This window comes from Carex rostrata, chromosome 10, assembly GCF_964058835.1.
Source record: "Carex rostrata chromosome 10, lpCarRost1.2, whole genome shotgun sequence".
Lineage (NCBI taxonomy): Eukaryota > Viridiplantae > Streptophyta > Magnoliopsida > Poales > Cyperaceae > Carex > Carex rostrata.
The window spans coordinates 2,480,799-2,497,774 of NC_135927.1; the positions used below are offsets into that span (position 1 = coordinate 2,480,799).

Genomic DNA, 16,976 nt, shown 5'->3' on the forward strand with positions numbered 1-16,976 from the left:
CATCCAAAAATAATAATTTTGTACCTATCTAAAATAATAATAATAAAATTTCAAAAAATATAAAATTTGGTCTCTAAGCTCATTTTAATATGTATATCATGTTGAGCGGTTCAGATCGACTGTTTGAACTTTGTAAACAGAGATAAAGACGTGGGGTATGGTTGGAGCACAAAACCAATGGTGCATTTTAACCCTACTCATATATATAGTAAGGCTACGGTGAGTTGCGAAGTAAAACACGTTTTTACTTCACGCAATATCTTCATTTTAAAAGTTCAAATAGCCGATCCAAACTGTTAGATGCTTAATCTATATTAAAATATGCTTGAAACTAAATTTTACATTTTTTGAATTTTTTTTACTATTTATTAAGACACTTTGAAAATTCGAGTGAACAGTAAAAAATAGTAAAAAATTCTGAACCGCTGGATCAGCGATTTTCAAAGTGGCTTAATAAATAGTAAAAAAATTTCAAAAAATGTAAAATTGGGTCTCCAAGCACATTTCAATATGGAGACCATGTTGAGCGGTTCGGATCGTCATTTTGAACTTTAAAATCGCAAAATATGAGTATGAAGTAAAATAGTCGCTTTACTTCGCAACTCACCGTAGCCCAACTCTCTCTCTCTCTCTCTCTCTCTCTATATATATATATATAGAGAGAGAGAGAGAGAATGGATAGATTGCCCAGCACTGATGAAACCAGCATTCCAAAAATATTATAGGAAAACCTAGTCGCCACTATCAACTCCCTCCCTCAACCTCTCCTATCCAACCAATCCATTCCAGCCTGCCTCAGCCCACTAGCCACATCAGTCCGCCTCTCTGTTCCTCTTCTTCGGTGAGCTTCTCCGGTGAGGAACGTCGTTTCCGACCTTCCGATCTTCTCTTCATCAGATCTCTGTCCGTCAGTGCTTTCTTTCTCTCCATCAGTTCCGCTCGTTTGGTGCCTTCTCCTCGATGGCTCCAACCTTCTCTTGCCGCCACTAAAACCTAGATTCAAAAGAGAAAGCGAGAGAGAAGAGACATAGCCCCTCCATCCCTCTCCTTCCGCTTCCTCCAACCACTACCCAATTGTATCAATTTCTACAATCTCTACACCGGAACCCTAAGCAGGGTTGGGGGAGGTCGCGACTGGTGCCGGTCTCCCCCACCCGCCACTTAAAAAAAAAAAACTAGATGCCATCACCTTTGTGTTGCTGGTTGGCTGGTGCAGAGGAGAGCAAGAAGGTGAGAGAGGAGATTGACGATCGCCTCAAAATGATTTGTTAGATGTTATGTTGCTAGTTGTGTTATGTTATTTAGATATTGATGTGTGTTTTATATTTGTTGTTTTGTTTGGAAGATGTTGTGATGATGTAATAATGTGATGATAGATGTAATTTTAAGTTTAGTTAATGAAAGTTATACTTGACAGCCGCTGTCAAGATTTTCAAAAAAATAGAGAGAGAGAGATGGGTTTAGGGTTTGAAAATGTATATGCTCTCTTGTACATTGGACTGCAAACTATTGGATTTGAAGTTCAAATAGTCAATCTAAAAGGATCAACATGTTCTCCATATCAAAATGTGCTTGGAGACCAAATTTTATATTTTTTGGAAATGTTTTACTATTTTTTTAGAATTTTTGAAAATCGTTGTTTTTCAGAAATTTATGGACCATAGAAAAACAATGATTTAAAAAAATAGCAAACTATTTCCACAAAATGTCAAATTTAATCTCCAAATAAATTTTAATATGGATATCAAATTGAATGGTTTGAAGCAGCTGATTTGAAGTCAAAACTAACGATTTATAGTCCAATGTACAAGAGGGCCTTACATTACAATGCACCATAGCCCAACTATATGTATATATATATATATATAGTAAGACTCATACATTACAATGCATAGGCATTTTTGTGCATTGAACTATAAATCGCCGGATTCAAAGTCCAAATAACCGATCCAACCCGTTCATCTTGTTCTCCATATTAATATGTGCTTGGAGACCAAATTTTATATTTTTTAGAATTTTTTTACTATTTATTAAGCCACTTTGAAAATCACTGATCCATCGGTAACAGTAAAATCAAAAGGCACCGTTGGATCAGCAATTTTCAAAGTGGCATAATAAATAGTAAAAAAATTCTAAAAAATGTAAAATTTGGTCTCCAATCACATATCAATATGAAGAACAAGATGAACAGTTTGAATCGGTCATTTGGACTTCGAATCTGGTGATTTATAGTCCAATACACAAAGATGTCTATCCATTGCAATATATGGTAGACTTACTCTCTCTCTCTCTCTCTCTCTCTCTCTATATATATATATATATATATAGAGAGAGAGGTTAGCTAAGCTCAAAACGTTTTTTTTCTAGCCCTCGGAACAAACAATTTAGTTTTTTTTTTTTTAATTTTCGAAGTCCAAATAGTCGATCCAAATTGTTAGATGTTCAATCTATATTAAAATGTACTTGGATACCAAATTTTATATTTTTTTTGAATTTTTTTCTATTTATTAAGATGGTTTGAAAATCGCTATTTTTTAATGGTGCAAAATTTTAATAAAAACAATGATTTTTAAACCATCTTAATAAATAGTAAAAAAATTCAAAAAATAATATAAAATTTGGTCTCCAAGTACATTTTAATATAGATTGAACATCTAATAGTTTGGATCGACTATTTGGACTTTGAAAATAAAAAAACTGAATTGTTTGTTCCGAGAGCTAGGAAAAAATGTTTTAAGCTTAGCTAATCTCTATATATACTCTATACACACACACACACACACACACACACACACACACACACACAAAGATTGGCTAATATAAAAAAATGATTGTTTCAAAGACGTGGTGCAACCAATGGGTTTTCTGATTTTCAAAGTCCAAATAGTTGATTCAAACCGTTAGATGTGATTTCTATTAAAATGTGCTTAGAGACCAAATTTTATGTTTTTTGAATTTTTTTTTACATTTATTAAGTCAGTTCTAAAATCACTGATTTTAGTAAACAATAGAAAATTTATGGATCATTAAAAATAACGATTTTAAAACTGACTTAATAAATAGTAAAAAAAAATTATAAAATTATAAAATTTGGTCGATCTCCAAACACATTTTAATATAGATTGAATGGTGAACAATTTAGATTGGCTGTTTGAACTTTGAAAATATCAAAATCGAAGCTTTGTTTTACCGTCTAGGAACAAACGTTTTGATATCAGCCAATCTCTCTCTCTTTAGAGACACACACACACTCAATACAAGCTACTAGTACTGATTTTCCAAAACAAAACAAAAATTAAAAGGTATGTACGTAGGAAGCACACAAATATAATAGATATTTAATTACAATTAAGTACACTTTCTTTTGAATAAATCATACACAAAAAATATAATGACACTCCTTAATCTACAATTAATTAATCAATATTTGTCATAAACCCTAGAATTAATCAGTGGAGATTAATTGATCGATTACCGGTTCAACATAACAAGTTGTGGAGCACCTGAATGCATCTTTGGTTGCCTCGACTCTTTACAAACCCGATCCAACATGCCCAAAAAATCTCTGACAATTACGAAAATCCTTAACGGGTTCGGTGCCTCCTCTTTACTGAGATCGCCATGATAATACTCTGTTATTTCTCTGACATGAATCAACACTTGTTGTTCTTCATTCTTTAACTCTTCTATAACTTTCTCCGCGATTTGAATGAACGCCTTCATACTTTGCAAAAATATCAAATTCAAATCATCTACGCACGAATCGTGACTTTGAACGAGTTGTTTCAACTTACACAACCCGAGAGAGAGGTTTTGAACTGAACCCATTAACACATCTAGGTCTACACTAGCGGTTTTTCTCACATTGGACAGTTCGGTGATTAGACCCGATACTAAATCCAAACCCGATATCTCCTTGGCGACCTTCTCCTCTCCGGGTTTCGGTTTATTTATCTCTTGTACTACAAAGTGAAGCAATGTGGTTCTACCATCTCTTCCTTTTACATCAGCAAGTTTGAGTAATGCATCTAGTTTGAATGCTCTTGCACCGCCTCTTGTTGTACCAACATTCATTCGGTTTCCTGTTTTTAGTACCGCTTCAAGAAGTCTCAAAAACAGTTTGCTTGATTTCAGTTCATTGCATGCCTCCTATATATATATAGGTAAATCAAATAGCATCATATAAATTAATAATGAAGTGTTTTTGGTAAAAATTTTAAGTTGGTTTGAAACTAAAAAAATTATAACCTTCAAAAAAGAAACTAAAAAACTTATATATACCTCGAGCATGGCAAATGAGCTGCTTAGGTGAGAAACCTCATCTTGAAACGACTCTTTGTATAACATCACCTCTATCTTTGCAAATGCGAAGGGGATGCGTATTACCTCTTTCACAAACTTCTCCGCAGGATCTAAGTCTTCCAATTCATCTTGATAGTTTACCAATTTCTCTTCTTCTTCATTTGTCGGTGCCATTTTGACAAGTGCCTCCAATTGTTGCACTGACAACCCGCTTCCTGATATCAAGAGAGAAAATGTATATATATACTATAGTTTTGGATCAAATATGTCTGTTGCATTGTTTGTACCATCTAAAGAGATATATGTACCATTGGTTATGGCATGAGAGACTTGGTGTGCGGTGGCATTCAATGCTTTGAGGAGAATGGTAATGTTTTGAAGCCGCTTGTGCTCCAACAAATGCTTGCTAGGAGAAGGGCTCTTGCTCTTGTTCGCCTCTTCATGCTTTACCACATTCTTTGAATTGTATCCAAATAAAGATTCGATCATTGTTTCGTCAAACCTACATATGGATCGGTTTCCATTTCGCAAATCAAATTAATGTACAAACACTCTAGGTGAATTAAGATATTCTTATATGTATCTACTTAAAATAAATAGCAGGAACTTGAATTTTAAAAAAAGAATTTTGTAAAATGTTGCTTTAACAAGATTTTACTTAAGAAAAAGAGAAAAAAAAAAATAGAAACTTATTAGGAAAGACATACTCGAACGAGCTTGATCTGATCTTATCCCAAACCATCAATCGATCGGGAGCTGCGCGCACCTTGTCCCAATGCAAAGGCTTTAATTTTGGAAGGGTAGATTTGGCATTTCCAATTTGATCCATTTGCTTTATTCGACTAGGCGATGGCGGCTGGAACCGGCCATCTCTGCACGCTCTTTGATGCGTTATATTCTTTCTAGGTTGCAATGGAGGTGGAGGGGGTGGCGGCGGCGGCGGCGGAGGTGGTGGTTTTGGTATATTTCCATTTTTGGAATGTGTAACATTTGCAGATTGTACCTCAGTAGAATTTGAAACAGAATTTGGCTTGAAAATTTGGATTTTGGTACTAGAAATTGCACTTAATTGTATCTCAGTGGAATTGCTTGGAGCATGGTTTGATGCAGAGAAATTTGGGTTTTCTGAGGCATTTTCATGACCAAATGTAAATTTAGGAGGTGAAATTTCTTTGTTTGTGTCACTTTCAGAAGGAATTTGCATGGTTTTGTAACCAAAAGAAGGTTTTGGATGTGAACTTGCATGGATGTGCATTTCTGGTAAATCAGTAAGAACATGAGATTGAGAACTATCATGAGACATGAACTCATTTGAGGAAGCAAATTGAGATTTTTTACTACTAAGAAATGAAGTTTTAGGATGTGAAATTGCAGGTATGATCATGTCATAGGAATTACTTGCTTGAAATGTATCGGCTTGTTGATCTTCGGTGAAAGGAGGAGCGACAAATCGGATTGTTTTAAAATTTGCTTTGTGCATTGGAGACATAGACCTATAGGATGCATTTGATGGGGAATTACTTGCTTGAAAGTGATTTTGAACCAACTCAGATAAATCTGAGGCCTCTGCCGAATGAAATGATAGCGTCTCTTCACACGAGAAATTACTCTCATTATCTCCTTCACATCTCACTATTACTTCTTCATTATTTGCACTATGACATGGAGAAGAAGTAACAATATTTCTCTCCATTTGCACCATTTCACTAGATACTTTTGCATGGTTGCTATTGGTATCATGTATGTCTACAAAATGTGTCAAGGAATTTAGATAAAATATCTCGGGGCTGGGGTCGAAACTCACCTTCTTATTCTTACCATGGCTGTTTTTACTGTCATGTCTCTTGCATAGTAAAAAAATGCCAAGACATATTACCATAACTAGTACCAGAGAAATTACACAGATAGCAATTGCAACTGTTTTGCCTTTACCATGCTTGTTTTCATTTGAGATGCTTTGTGGAGGTGTAATGTGAGCATGGTAAGAAGAAGCTTTAGGAGGTGGTGCAGTTTTTACATGAAATGGAGTTGCAAGAACTGGTTTTCTCAGTACTTGACTTGGTGCAGGTGAAGGAGACAAATGAGGTGTAAAATGGTGTGATTTTGTTACAAAATTATGGGGTTTTAGACTGAGTAATGATCTAAATTTTGAGGTAATATGATTGGTTGATATCACATTGTTGCATTTGGGATTGAAAGAAGTGGAGCTATATATGAGATGTGAATTGATGAGAAACAATGTGAGAGAGATGGAGATGAGAGAGAAGATGCATTTTGGAGCACAGGCCATTAGAGAGCTAGAGAGAGAGAGAGAAAGAGAGAGAGGTGAAGAAAGGAATTATGGCTGTATGGGTCTTTTGTGCTTTAAATTCTAAAAATGTTGGATATAAGTGAAGCAAAATATAGAAAACGGTGTATAATTTAATTGAAAAGCCAAGAAAACAATAACAAATAGAGAAATGGATTGAGTCCACCAGTTTAATCTTATTTAACAAATATAGTGTATAATATATAAATATTTAACTAATTGATTTTTAAATAAGTTCAGTTATTTTTTTAATATAATAATGAGAAAATAATCGGATGTATTTTTTTTTAATTAGTTAGTGTTACAAGAACAATGTATTTTCTTATTAAAAGTTACTCATTTTATTTGTTTTTTCATAATACACACTATCATGATTGATTATATGTTAAAAAAAAAAATTAGATGTGTGTTAAAACTAGATATATAAGTATTTAAAAAATATAATATATTCAGAAATGGAGGATGGACAATTAAAAAGTAAATTTTTGTGATGAGTCAAAAAATAGTAAAATGAATTTGCTTTAATGCTACTCCAAGAAATCCCTGAGCAAAGCGGTTGAGAGCAGTAAATGGACCTCCTAACTTTGTTTTTTCCTTTGCTGTTTTGTCAATTTATTACCTGCTAGTCTGGCACTTGTACCTTTGCTTCACTAAATTATACTAAATTATCAACAGTGCCAAATAAAAATGTAAAAGGTGAAAACAATAATACATCTTGTACTAGATATTATTAATTCATCAGAGTTTACTGTTTTATGATTGAATGTAATTTCTATGAAATTACCTTCTTCTTTTTTCATATATGAAATTGGCTGAATAAATCTGGATCATCCAATTGTGATAGCATGCTTTGGCATTTTATATGTAAATAATATCACAAAGTTCTTTATTTTTTTTTGAGATAAATATGAGATCAAATTATTTAATTTGAAATATTTACAAAAAAAAAATCATTCTGATTTCAATCATTCTTCTTTTACACAAAAAAAATATAATTTTAACTATTAGCTATATTAATTAAAAACTAGTTCTTATTTTTATCACAAAGTGTAACATTCTAATGTAGTATTTTTTTTTTGTTTCTATGGAATTCACAATATGTACTTTCTCCAACTGTTTCAAAATATAAAATCAAACTTGTGGGCGAAAATTTGTTGGGTTTTAAAAAAAAATAATAATAAAAAAGTGTATACGATTAAAGAAACCTTAAATTAAGACCGATAGATAGCTACCATTATGATAAATCAAGTAGATAATATTAAAGATTTGTATCAATTAATCAGATAAAATTCATAGTTTTACTCAGTATTGTAAAGAAAAATAGCCGTTTAAGCCGATTAATTGGTCAATTAGTCGTTGGCGGCAACCAAATTATCATAGATTTTCCGACTAATCGGCCAATTATTGTCAATTATAAATGATTATTTCTGATTAATTGCTTAGTGGTACTCTATCCGTCTCATAAGTACATAACGTTATTTACAATACTGATTTTTTGTTTATCTTTCTGAAAAATGTGTAGTTGTGATTTGATCCGTTGTTGGTCCCTTTCTGGGTTTGGTGAGATGCTTCATAGCACCTCTACCTTTCACCTAAACTACTTATGTAACATGCATGTTGGTGCGTCTGTTTACAAAAGTTTTATCTATATTTCCTTCCTTACATTCCATATATGATATGATATGATATATAGCTTTGTCTTTTTCTATGTTTTATCTTATTAATAATATATGTCACAAAATTGTTACAAAGATTTTTCTTATATTCTAACATTATCTCAAGCTGAATTAATTCATGCAAAATTTACAATACCTTTGTCTTTTTATATGTATATATGTCACAAAATTGTTACAGAGATTTTTTGTCATTGCCTCTCATCTCATTTCTACGTTCCATTAAAAAAACAATTTAATATTGACTTCTAACATTATTATCTGAAGCTGAATTCATTCAATAACAAATTCTATACATAAGAAATCCAAATCCAAATTAATATGTTATTATTTGATTTTTGAACTCCAATCATATTCATGATTCATGTATTGTAAAGATTAATTTGCAGTAAGAAATTAATCATGTATACATAAAATTGGCTCTAATTTTGTCACAAATATATAAGAAATGTATGCTCTGAAATCTGAAATATAACAACTACCATTTCGGCTGATTTAAGTAAACTTGTAATTAAATAAATGCATCTTCCCATTTAGATATTTTTTAGGTTTTGGTAGATTAAAGGGGAAAAAATTACCCCTTTTTTTTACTACATAAAGGACGAAATTAATGAAGTGTACCGTGAGACAATTAATTTGGGGACATTTATAATTCTTTCTAGTGTAAATTTTAGTTGAGCTTTAAATGGAAAGAAGAGGTTTGCTGTTCTAGAAAAAGGAAACAAATTAATTAAGCTATTCTACATCGGGTCTATTAGCTATGACATTAATTAATTATTATTAAGTCATAATTGGGGTTTGAATTTAAATATCAATCAAATGTGGAACTTAGTCAAAAATTATTGGTGGCTCCGTGATTGACTCTCCATTTATAGATATAAAATAATCTTATTAAGTATTTTACAAAAATGTTGTTTTTAGACAATTCTAAACATTGAAAAATAACAGTTTTATAAAATACTTAATAAATAGTAAAAAAAATTCAGAAAAATATAAAATTTGTTATCCAAGCACATTTTAATATAGATACCATATTGAACGGTTTGGATCGACTGTTTGAATTTTGAAAATCGCAAAACTAAATTATTGTAAAATATTGTAACTTACAAATATTGGAAGTTGATCTCTCCTCTCGTTGAATATATTATATTTTTTTACCCTGCAATTGGTATTATTGTTTCAAGTATTGTTTTCTCCAAATTAATTAATGTTGTCAACCAAGAAAGGCATTGAAGTGTCGTTAGTGTAGGCACAATGAGAGAAAGAGGGCCCATCTGGGTTTATTGGGCCAGGCCCAATTAAAAGTGTGACGTTATTGAAGAGATGGTAGCAGTACTAGTAACAGGTAACAGGGTTAATTTAAATTTAATAATTTATTAATCCTGGACCATAGATCCAAATGTGAAAAAATTATAATAACAGCCCAAAATATATTATTTATAGAGTTTGGTTAAGGTGTTACATGCTATATATTGTCTTAAAAATTTATCGGATTGACATTAACCAATGAATCCAATTCGTTAAACTGATTACTTTGTCATTGATGCATTTACATATAAAATTTATATATTTTTAAGTTTATTTAATATAAATTGAAGCAGTAAAAAAATGGTGAAAAAAAATAATATTAAAATTAAATTAAAAATCATTATTTTTAGCCGCTTAAATTTTTATTAAATGAATTTGAAAATTTAAATTTCGAGACGATAGCACGAGAGATCTTATTCTATCTATAGCACCTTAGCCAAATTAATTATTTCTAGTATTATCTAAATATATTTTTTTAGTACACAAATTTTGTTTATTTAGGACTTGAATAATTAGGAAATTAAAATATTTGTTGAACACCCTTTCAATATTTATCTAGTGTTCTACACTTTTCTTTGGTTAAATTAACTATAATATATATTATGTAATAAGTGCACAATAAATGATTTGTACAAAAATCATTTCTACTGGTAAATCTTTTTCCTTCAGTAATTAATTAAAGTTGACCAAAAAGGACAGTAAAACAGTAACAGTACATCACATGAAACTCCTTGAATGGCATGCCTAATTCATGCATGAATATGCTCTTTTTAACCATTTCTTTAATTTACTATATTGCTATAAATACCACCAAATTCAACCCCACCCATAATTCATAATTTCATAATTCCAAACAAATTTCACACTAACAAATTACATTTTTTATTTTTTTTTACCTCCAATGGCATATTTACCAAGTATCCTGTTGATTTTAACCGTGATCACCGTAACAACTCCAATCCGAACCCTATCCGACTCGCCGGACACGGACATGGCTCAGTGCTCCGGAAGCTTGTTGCTCCTCGCTCCATGCATGCCGTTTGTGCAGGGGGTGGGACCCACACCGACAGATCAGTGTTGCACCGGCCTGGCGAACCTGGTCCGTGATCAGCCCGAGTGTGTCTGCACCGTGTTAGGTAGCTCAGGTTCGCTTCCGGTTAACCGGAGCTTGGTTATTCAGCTGCCGGCACTTTGTCAGGTCGATGTAATCGGCACGGTTAACACAACCTGCCAAGGTGGGCCCACCCTGTTAATTAATTATTATAGTTCTGCTTGTATTATCAACTGAGTAATTAATTAGTCTATATATATTAAATTGTAAAAATTGGAATTGATTTGTTTTTCTTTATCTAGAAAAATAATATCATATTATTGTATTTTATTTGTAGGAATAGCAGTACCACTTCTTCCACCATCTAAATCTCCAGAAGCAAGCAAACACACAAACTGCTCCTGCAATGCTTCTGGTTTACTTCATTTATTTATTTTTTTTATCTCATTTCTCTTACTATATATGAAACTTGGAAATATTTCCATTTAATGTGGACACCTAACAACCCTTTTTACTCTTTCACCAGCTTTCAACCATATATACTATAGACAATGTTTCTTCAAAGAAGACTTGCATTTCACCATTGGTTTTGTTACCCATTTTTTGTTATTGACATTTATATGTGTTGTTGCTTAGGTGGTACCACCAAACAGTTTGGAACCTAATATAAATATTAGATTTTACCCTGTATAATCAAAAGTTACTTGCATCATAGAAAAATTGAAAAAAGAAGTATAGCTTGGCTGATTTGTGCCATATGCTGATACATTTTTCTTTATATATAATTAACATTTAATCTGATATATTAATTTTTTTTAATTTCAAAACTTACAGAACCAGCACCAATGCAATCAGCACTGATGCCACTGCAAAGGGCAAGAGACCAACTTTTGGGACAAAACAAAGGAGAAAAAATGAAGCTTGAAAAAACCTTTATTTCTTTTTATATTATAGTTTGGCTGCTAGTAATTGCTCTTTAGAGTAATAATATTTTACTGGGTAGAAGAAAAAAAGTTAATCTTAGGTTATATTCTCCTTTTGGTCTTTATTATAATTTATGTAGCTTTTTTTATCACCATATATCTATTATGGCCTATATTTCTTATCTTTGTAGTCAATTTTGTAATTTTTTATTTATTTTTATTTTATTTTTATATATAGGTTGTCTGATAACAACTATAGGCTTAATTAAATATATTTAGATATTATTTCATTAGAGCTACAAGTTCATCTAAGAATAAAAAAATAGGAAAGATTAAAAGAAAAAAAACATGAACATATAATAAGTTCATGAAAAAGAGACACAATTTAGTATTTCTGCGAGACAAAAAATGTATATATTAACACAGTTGAACACAAAATAAACTAGTACTATAAATACATTGCTATATATAAACAATTATAAATCTTTTTTATTAAAATCTAAGCTCAAAAGATAGAAAACTAAACCCACAACTGGAATAAATCTTACCCAATTTACAAAACCTACATCATCTCTCTTCACATTTTCAATATTTTCTCCAATCAACCAAGGTTGAAATATAGAATACAGAATTATATCCCAAATAAATGCATATGCTAATCTCTCAGATCCAAGATAACTAACCAAGTACTGTGTTCTTTCGGTTAGTCCCCCGAATTGCTCTCCTCCACGGCCAAAAAATGCCCAAATCAGTGAAAGGAAGCACACCGATCCACCAATTAGACCGACAAGTGGGGCCCCTTGCACCATGACTGAGCCCAATTTAGATAATATTGAAGGAGATTGATTTGGATCTTGTTTGTTGAGTCGAATTGCCATGTAGGGTATTAAGAAAGCTTTAATTTGCAACAAAAAAGAAAATGTTAGCTCCAGAAAAATTAATAACTAATAAGGTATATTTTTCTGATATTACTAATAAAGGGACATTACTAATAAACTAAGAATAAAAGTTTTAAAAAAATAAGAAAGCCAATAAAAAATGAAAAACCCACCAACCTGACAAAATTATGTTGCAAAAAATCATACTAAATTATTCAGACTTGGTGCAAAAAAGGTTAGAAAAATTGGAATTAAAGGGACATTACTAGTAAATTAAGAATATAAGTTAAAAAAAATAATCATGAAATGAAAAACCCACAAACCCTGACAATATTATGTTGTAGAGAATCATACTAAATTTGGAACAAAAAATGTGAGCTCCACAAAAAAGTAAAAAAAAAAGGTATATTATTCTGATAATAAGAATAAAATTCTAAAAAAAAAAATCAAGAAGAAATGAAATACCCACAAACCTGACAAGATTATGTTGTAGAGAATCATATTAAATTACTCAGATTTGGTGGAAAAAAGATTAGAAAAATTGAAATTAAAAGTAAAATGACATACTAAACAAAGGGACATTACTAACTAATAAAGAATATAATTTAAAAAAAAGAATGTCAATAAGAAATGAAAAACCCACAAAACCTGACAAGATTATGTTGTAGACAATCATACCAAATTACTCAGACATGGTGGAAAAAATATTAGAAAAATAGAAATTAAAAGTGAAGTGACATACTATTGGTAAGAAACATCTGAAAACCCCATAAAATGTCTAAAGAGCCCTTGTATCTGTCTCTCTTGCAATCTGTGAACAGCAAAGGTGCAAACATCAAAGTCCATGCTATCACAAAATTGAACAACCCTTCTGCCATCTAGCACCGAAAAAAAAGGAAAAAAGTAATTAGAGGTCTGATAACAGTTGCTGAGTAAAAAACTGCAAGAACAACTTCAAATAACTTCTTACTGGATGAAAAAGTGAACTATGTAAATAAAAAAGGTATAGAAGTGAGGCTAAGGTACTATGAAGATAATGATTTTTTTACCTATATAAAAAGATAGAAAAATATGAATCAATATTTTGATCTACAAGTACATTTTCATATGAAGATAATGTTGAATGTTTCAGAACAACTGTTTAGAATTAAAAAGTGAAAATTTAATCCATAGTACGGATCAATATGCGCTATGAATAGTACATAGCCTCACTCAAAAGGTATAGAAAAAAAAAGGTTGATGCTTGGGTTGGGACATCTTATGGGCATAAAATCATTTGTATATAAAAAAATTCCAACAAAATTTAAGAAAAGATTTGATGTGATACTTCTACAGAGGAGAAATTTTGTAAGGAACTATGCTTCCTGTATTTAAGATATACAGCTTTGGTACAAGACCTTTATGCCCTTGATTTCAGGCATCATAGACTGGTCACAAAATTACCAGTACCTTACATGTCAGCATGGAAACATATATCTCAGTTGTTACTGTTGTGCTTAATTTGGAACAAATTCGATTTCGAATCTAAAAATTTGCGTATATTTCTGGTACCAGTTCAGGGCATTCAAGCTAGAACCAATATAAAGATATATATTACTAACCGGATGAAGTACAGGTGCTTCGATTAAATTAATGCCAACTGCACTGCCACCAAATTCAACAATCGAAGTTAAAACAAGAAATTAAGCTAACAAAGGCAGATTTTATCTAGTAATGGATTGAAAGTAAGAAAAAAATAATAATTTGAAAGAAATTACCTGAGTTTAACAAAGGCAGGATGAAGAAGAAATTAAGAGACAAGCCCAAGAGGTCATTTATAGTGTTCTGATTAATAGCCCACACTGGGTCTCCCTGCTCATCCAAGAAACAAATTAAAATAAAAAAACCCCCAAAAATTAGTATAATTATGCATACAGAGTAGGGATGTAAATTCATGCTGTTCCATGACATGATCAAGTCAGATTTTTAATTTTTACGCAGTGTCGTGATGAAGTGTCGTGATGAAATTCAGAGAGACGATCACGACACGTTAGTTACGCCATGACAACACGTGTCTTGTCCAAACATGACTGGTCAAGTTTAATTATTTATTTTTTCATAATTTAGCTTATTTTATTCAAAATTCACCATTTGATCAGATTTAGCGGTCATGATCATGTGTGATTCGCATGACCACGTGCTGTGCCGTCACCAGACCAGATGTGTCGTGTCCAAACGTGTTGTGTACGGGACACGCGAGTCAATGCGCTTTTTTTTACATGCCTAAATTAGAGAGCGGTTATAATAAGAAAGAAAGAAAGAAAGAAAGAAAGAAAGAAGAATAGGAACCGGAGCATAGGGGAGGAGAAAAAGCCAGAGGATGTACACTGCTTCCATGGCCCACAGCACCACTTGAATAGCAGCAGTGGGGCCCACATCGTCAGTCTCAGAGGAGACTCCAGTTTCTCTTCCTGGTTTGGCAAAGCGCAAGGGAAAGGGAACCCATGAAGGTCTGGTACCGGTACTGGTACCAGTGAGTGTAAGGCGCAAAGAGGGAAACTGTGTATAGTGGTTTGGTTGGTAGTTGGTTGGTAGGGAGGGAGTGTGTTTGGAGAAAACAGGGAGAGAATTGGTGGAGAAGATGATAAGGCTCCTTCCCATCTCTCTCTCTTTCTCTCTCTCTCTGCTCTGTTCCTAGATTTTTTTTTTTTGTATTTATTTTGATTTCGCTTCGTGTTATTATTCTCTCTGCTGCTGTATTTTTTGCTAAATTTATGGAGAAAGATATTGACAGAGCTAGTTTGACTTTATGCAGTGCAAGCTCAGTTAAAAAAATGAAAAAAAATATACTAATGATGCGCTGCGGCAAGCCAAAATAGCACTGTTAATATTTTTATACAAATTTGTTAGAAGGAAAAATGTAGGAAATATAATAAGGCCTACAAACTATTAGCACGTGACAGATTGGTTTATTAATTTTAATTTTAATTTATTAACTATTTTTCAACTATACAGTTGTAATGACATATTGCGAAATAAGAGTTTTGTTTTAGTTCACGCTCATATCTTTGTTTCAAAGATCAAATAGTTGATCCGAACGCTCAACATGATATCCATATTGAAATGTGTTTGGAGACTAAATTTTACATTTCTTGGGAAATTTTTTACTAAATTTTTAGAATATTTCAAAATCATTGTTTTTTATAGTCTAGAATTCGTTCAAAAACAACGGTTTTCTACCTATTTAAAAAAATTATTCAAAAAATTCAAAAAATTGTAAAATTTAGTCTCCAAGCACATTTCAATATAGATATCATGTTAAGCAGTTCGAATTGACTATTTGGTCTTTCAAAACAGAGATATAAGCGTGAAGTAAAATAAGATTCTTACTTCTCAACTCACTATATATATATATATATATAGAAGAGGGATCAAGTTACAATATTTTTTGAGTTACAATATTTTTTGTGTTACAACAAACATTATTTACATTTTCAAAGTCCAAATCGTCGATCCAAACAATTAGATGTGATCTCTACAATAAAATGTGCTTGGAGACAAAATTTTACATTTTTTTGAATTTTTTTACTATTTATTAAGATGGGTACAAAATTCAATGATATGAATTTGACTAGTTTTTGTACCCACCTTAATAAATAGTAAAAAAATTTCAAAAAATGTAAAATTTGGTCTCCAAGCACATTTTATTGTAGAAATCACATCTAACGGTTTGGATCGACGATTTGGACTTTGAAAATGTAAATAATGCTTGTTGTAACTCAAAAAATGTTGTAACTTGATCCCTCCTCATATATATATATGTCTATATAAAGCAGGACGAGATTTCAAATGCCTTCATTTTTTGTGCCTCCACCATGCCTCCATTTTTTAAAACTTTAATAACTCAAAATTTAAAACTTAAGAGTGAAAATAAAACCGTTAGATCTGATCTATGTTATTTTTTCTATGAGCTTATAAAAAATAATCACATTTCAATTTTGTTTTTATGTGAATCGATAAGTTTAAAAATCAATGTCTTGATGACAATCAAAATAAAATTGAAATGTTATAATTTTTTACATGTTCATAGATAAAATGATGTAGATCATATTCAATGGTTTTATTTTGACTTTTAAGTTTTAAATTTTGAATTATTAAAGTTTTTAAAAATAGAGACATGATAGAGGCAAAAAAAAAATAGAGACATTTGAATCCTCATAAAGAAGAAAGTACTATTTTCAAGCAATTTTTTTTATGAGTCTAGGTTTCACGATTATACTTTCTAACTAGTACGCATTCCAAATTTAAAAATTCATTATTTGTTTTTTCTATTATTTAAGAGATCTACTTTGAGTGCAAATACGGTCGCTTGTGATGAAGAAATTTATGACAAAGTTCAACAAGGTTAATCTTGAGTAACCCAGCTAGGATATATATATTGCAATTTTTTTTTCCTTTCTTGAAAAATGTAGCAAACTGTCGACAAACAGCACAAATTAACAGCTGTTAGTATATATGTTGTTAAAGATTACAAAATGTAACGTAACATATTGA

The 16,976-nt window shown here is 31.5% G+C and overlaps 2 protein-coding genes and 2 long non-coding RNA genes across 4 annotated transcripts in view; 1 reads left to right on the plus strand and 3 right to left on the minus strand.

Annotated features, from left to right (window-relative positions):
• The window catches only part of LOC144560334 (uncharacterized), a 94,591-nt gene that overhangs the window by 43,663 nt on the left and 33,952 nt on the right, over positions 1–16,976 (plus strand). The gene's annotated exons all lie outside the window — the stretch shown is intronic.
• On the minus strand, positions 3,311–6,663 carry LOC144561065 (uncharacterized). The gene is made up of 4 exons (XM_078310274.1): positions 5,010–6,663; positions 4,611–4,804; positions 4,282–4,517; positions 3,311–4,149 (listed from the first exon to the last, which is right to left on the minus strand). The coding sequence occupies exons 1-4, from the start codon at positions 6,590–6,592 to the stop codon at positions 3,472–3,474; spliced, it is 2,691 nt and encodes an 896-aa protein (XP_078166400.1). The 5' UTR covers positions 6,593–6,663; the 3' UTR covers positions 3,311–3,471.
• Positions 11,964–15,127, minus strand: LOC144560966 (uncharacterized). Its single transcript, XM_078310185.1, has 5 exons — positions 14,772–15,127; positions 14,201–14,294; positions 14,045–14,082; positions 13,186–13,321; positions 11,964–12,460 (listed from the first exon to the last, which is right to left on the minus strand). The coding sequence occupies exons 1-5, from the start codon at positions 15,081–15,083 to the stop codon at positions 12,042–12,044; spliced, it is 999 nt and encodes a 332-aa protein (XP_078166311.1). The 5' UTR covers positions 15,084–15,127; the 3' UTR covers positions 11,964–12,041.
• LOC144560333 (uncharacterized) overlaps positions 16,279–16,976 on the minus strand; it is a 62,121-nt gene continuing 61,423 nt past the window's right edge. Inside the window, exon 3 of the long non-coding RNA XR_013513366.1 lies at positions 16,279–16,372. This is a non-coding gene — a long non-coding RNA (uncharacterized LOC144560333). The remainder of the gene's footprint in view (positions 16,373–16,976) is intronic.

Bases quoted from the DNA above. Each gene is read 5' to 3' on its own strand.
- LOC144561065 (XM_078310274.1), bottom strand. From the start codon at position 6,592: ATGGCCTGTGCTCCAAAATGCATCTTCTCTCTCATCTCCATCTCTCTC. The intron at 4,518-4,610 runs GTACATATATCT...TCTTGATATCAG, and splicing joins CTCTCATGCCATAACCAATG to GAAGCGGGTTGTCAGTGCAA. The intron at 4,150-4,281 runs GTATATATAAGT...ATATATATATAG, and splicing joins GCTCATTTGCCATGCTCGAG to GAGGCATGCAATGAACTGAA.
- LOC144560966 (XM_078310185.1), bottom strand. From the start codon at position 15,083: ATGGGAAGGAGCCTTATCATCTTCTCCACCAATTCTCTCCCTGTTTTC. The intron at 13,322-14,044 runs GTTAGTAATATA...TTTCGGTGCTAG, and splicing joins AAGCACCTGTACTTCATCCG to ATGGCAGAAGGGTTGTTCAA. The intron at 12,461-13,185 runs GTATGTCACTTC...TGCAAATTAAAG, and splicing joins TCAGATGTTTCTTACCAATA to CTTTCTTAATACCCTACATG.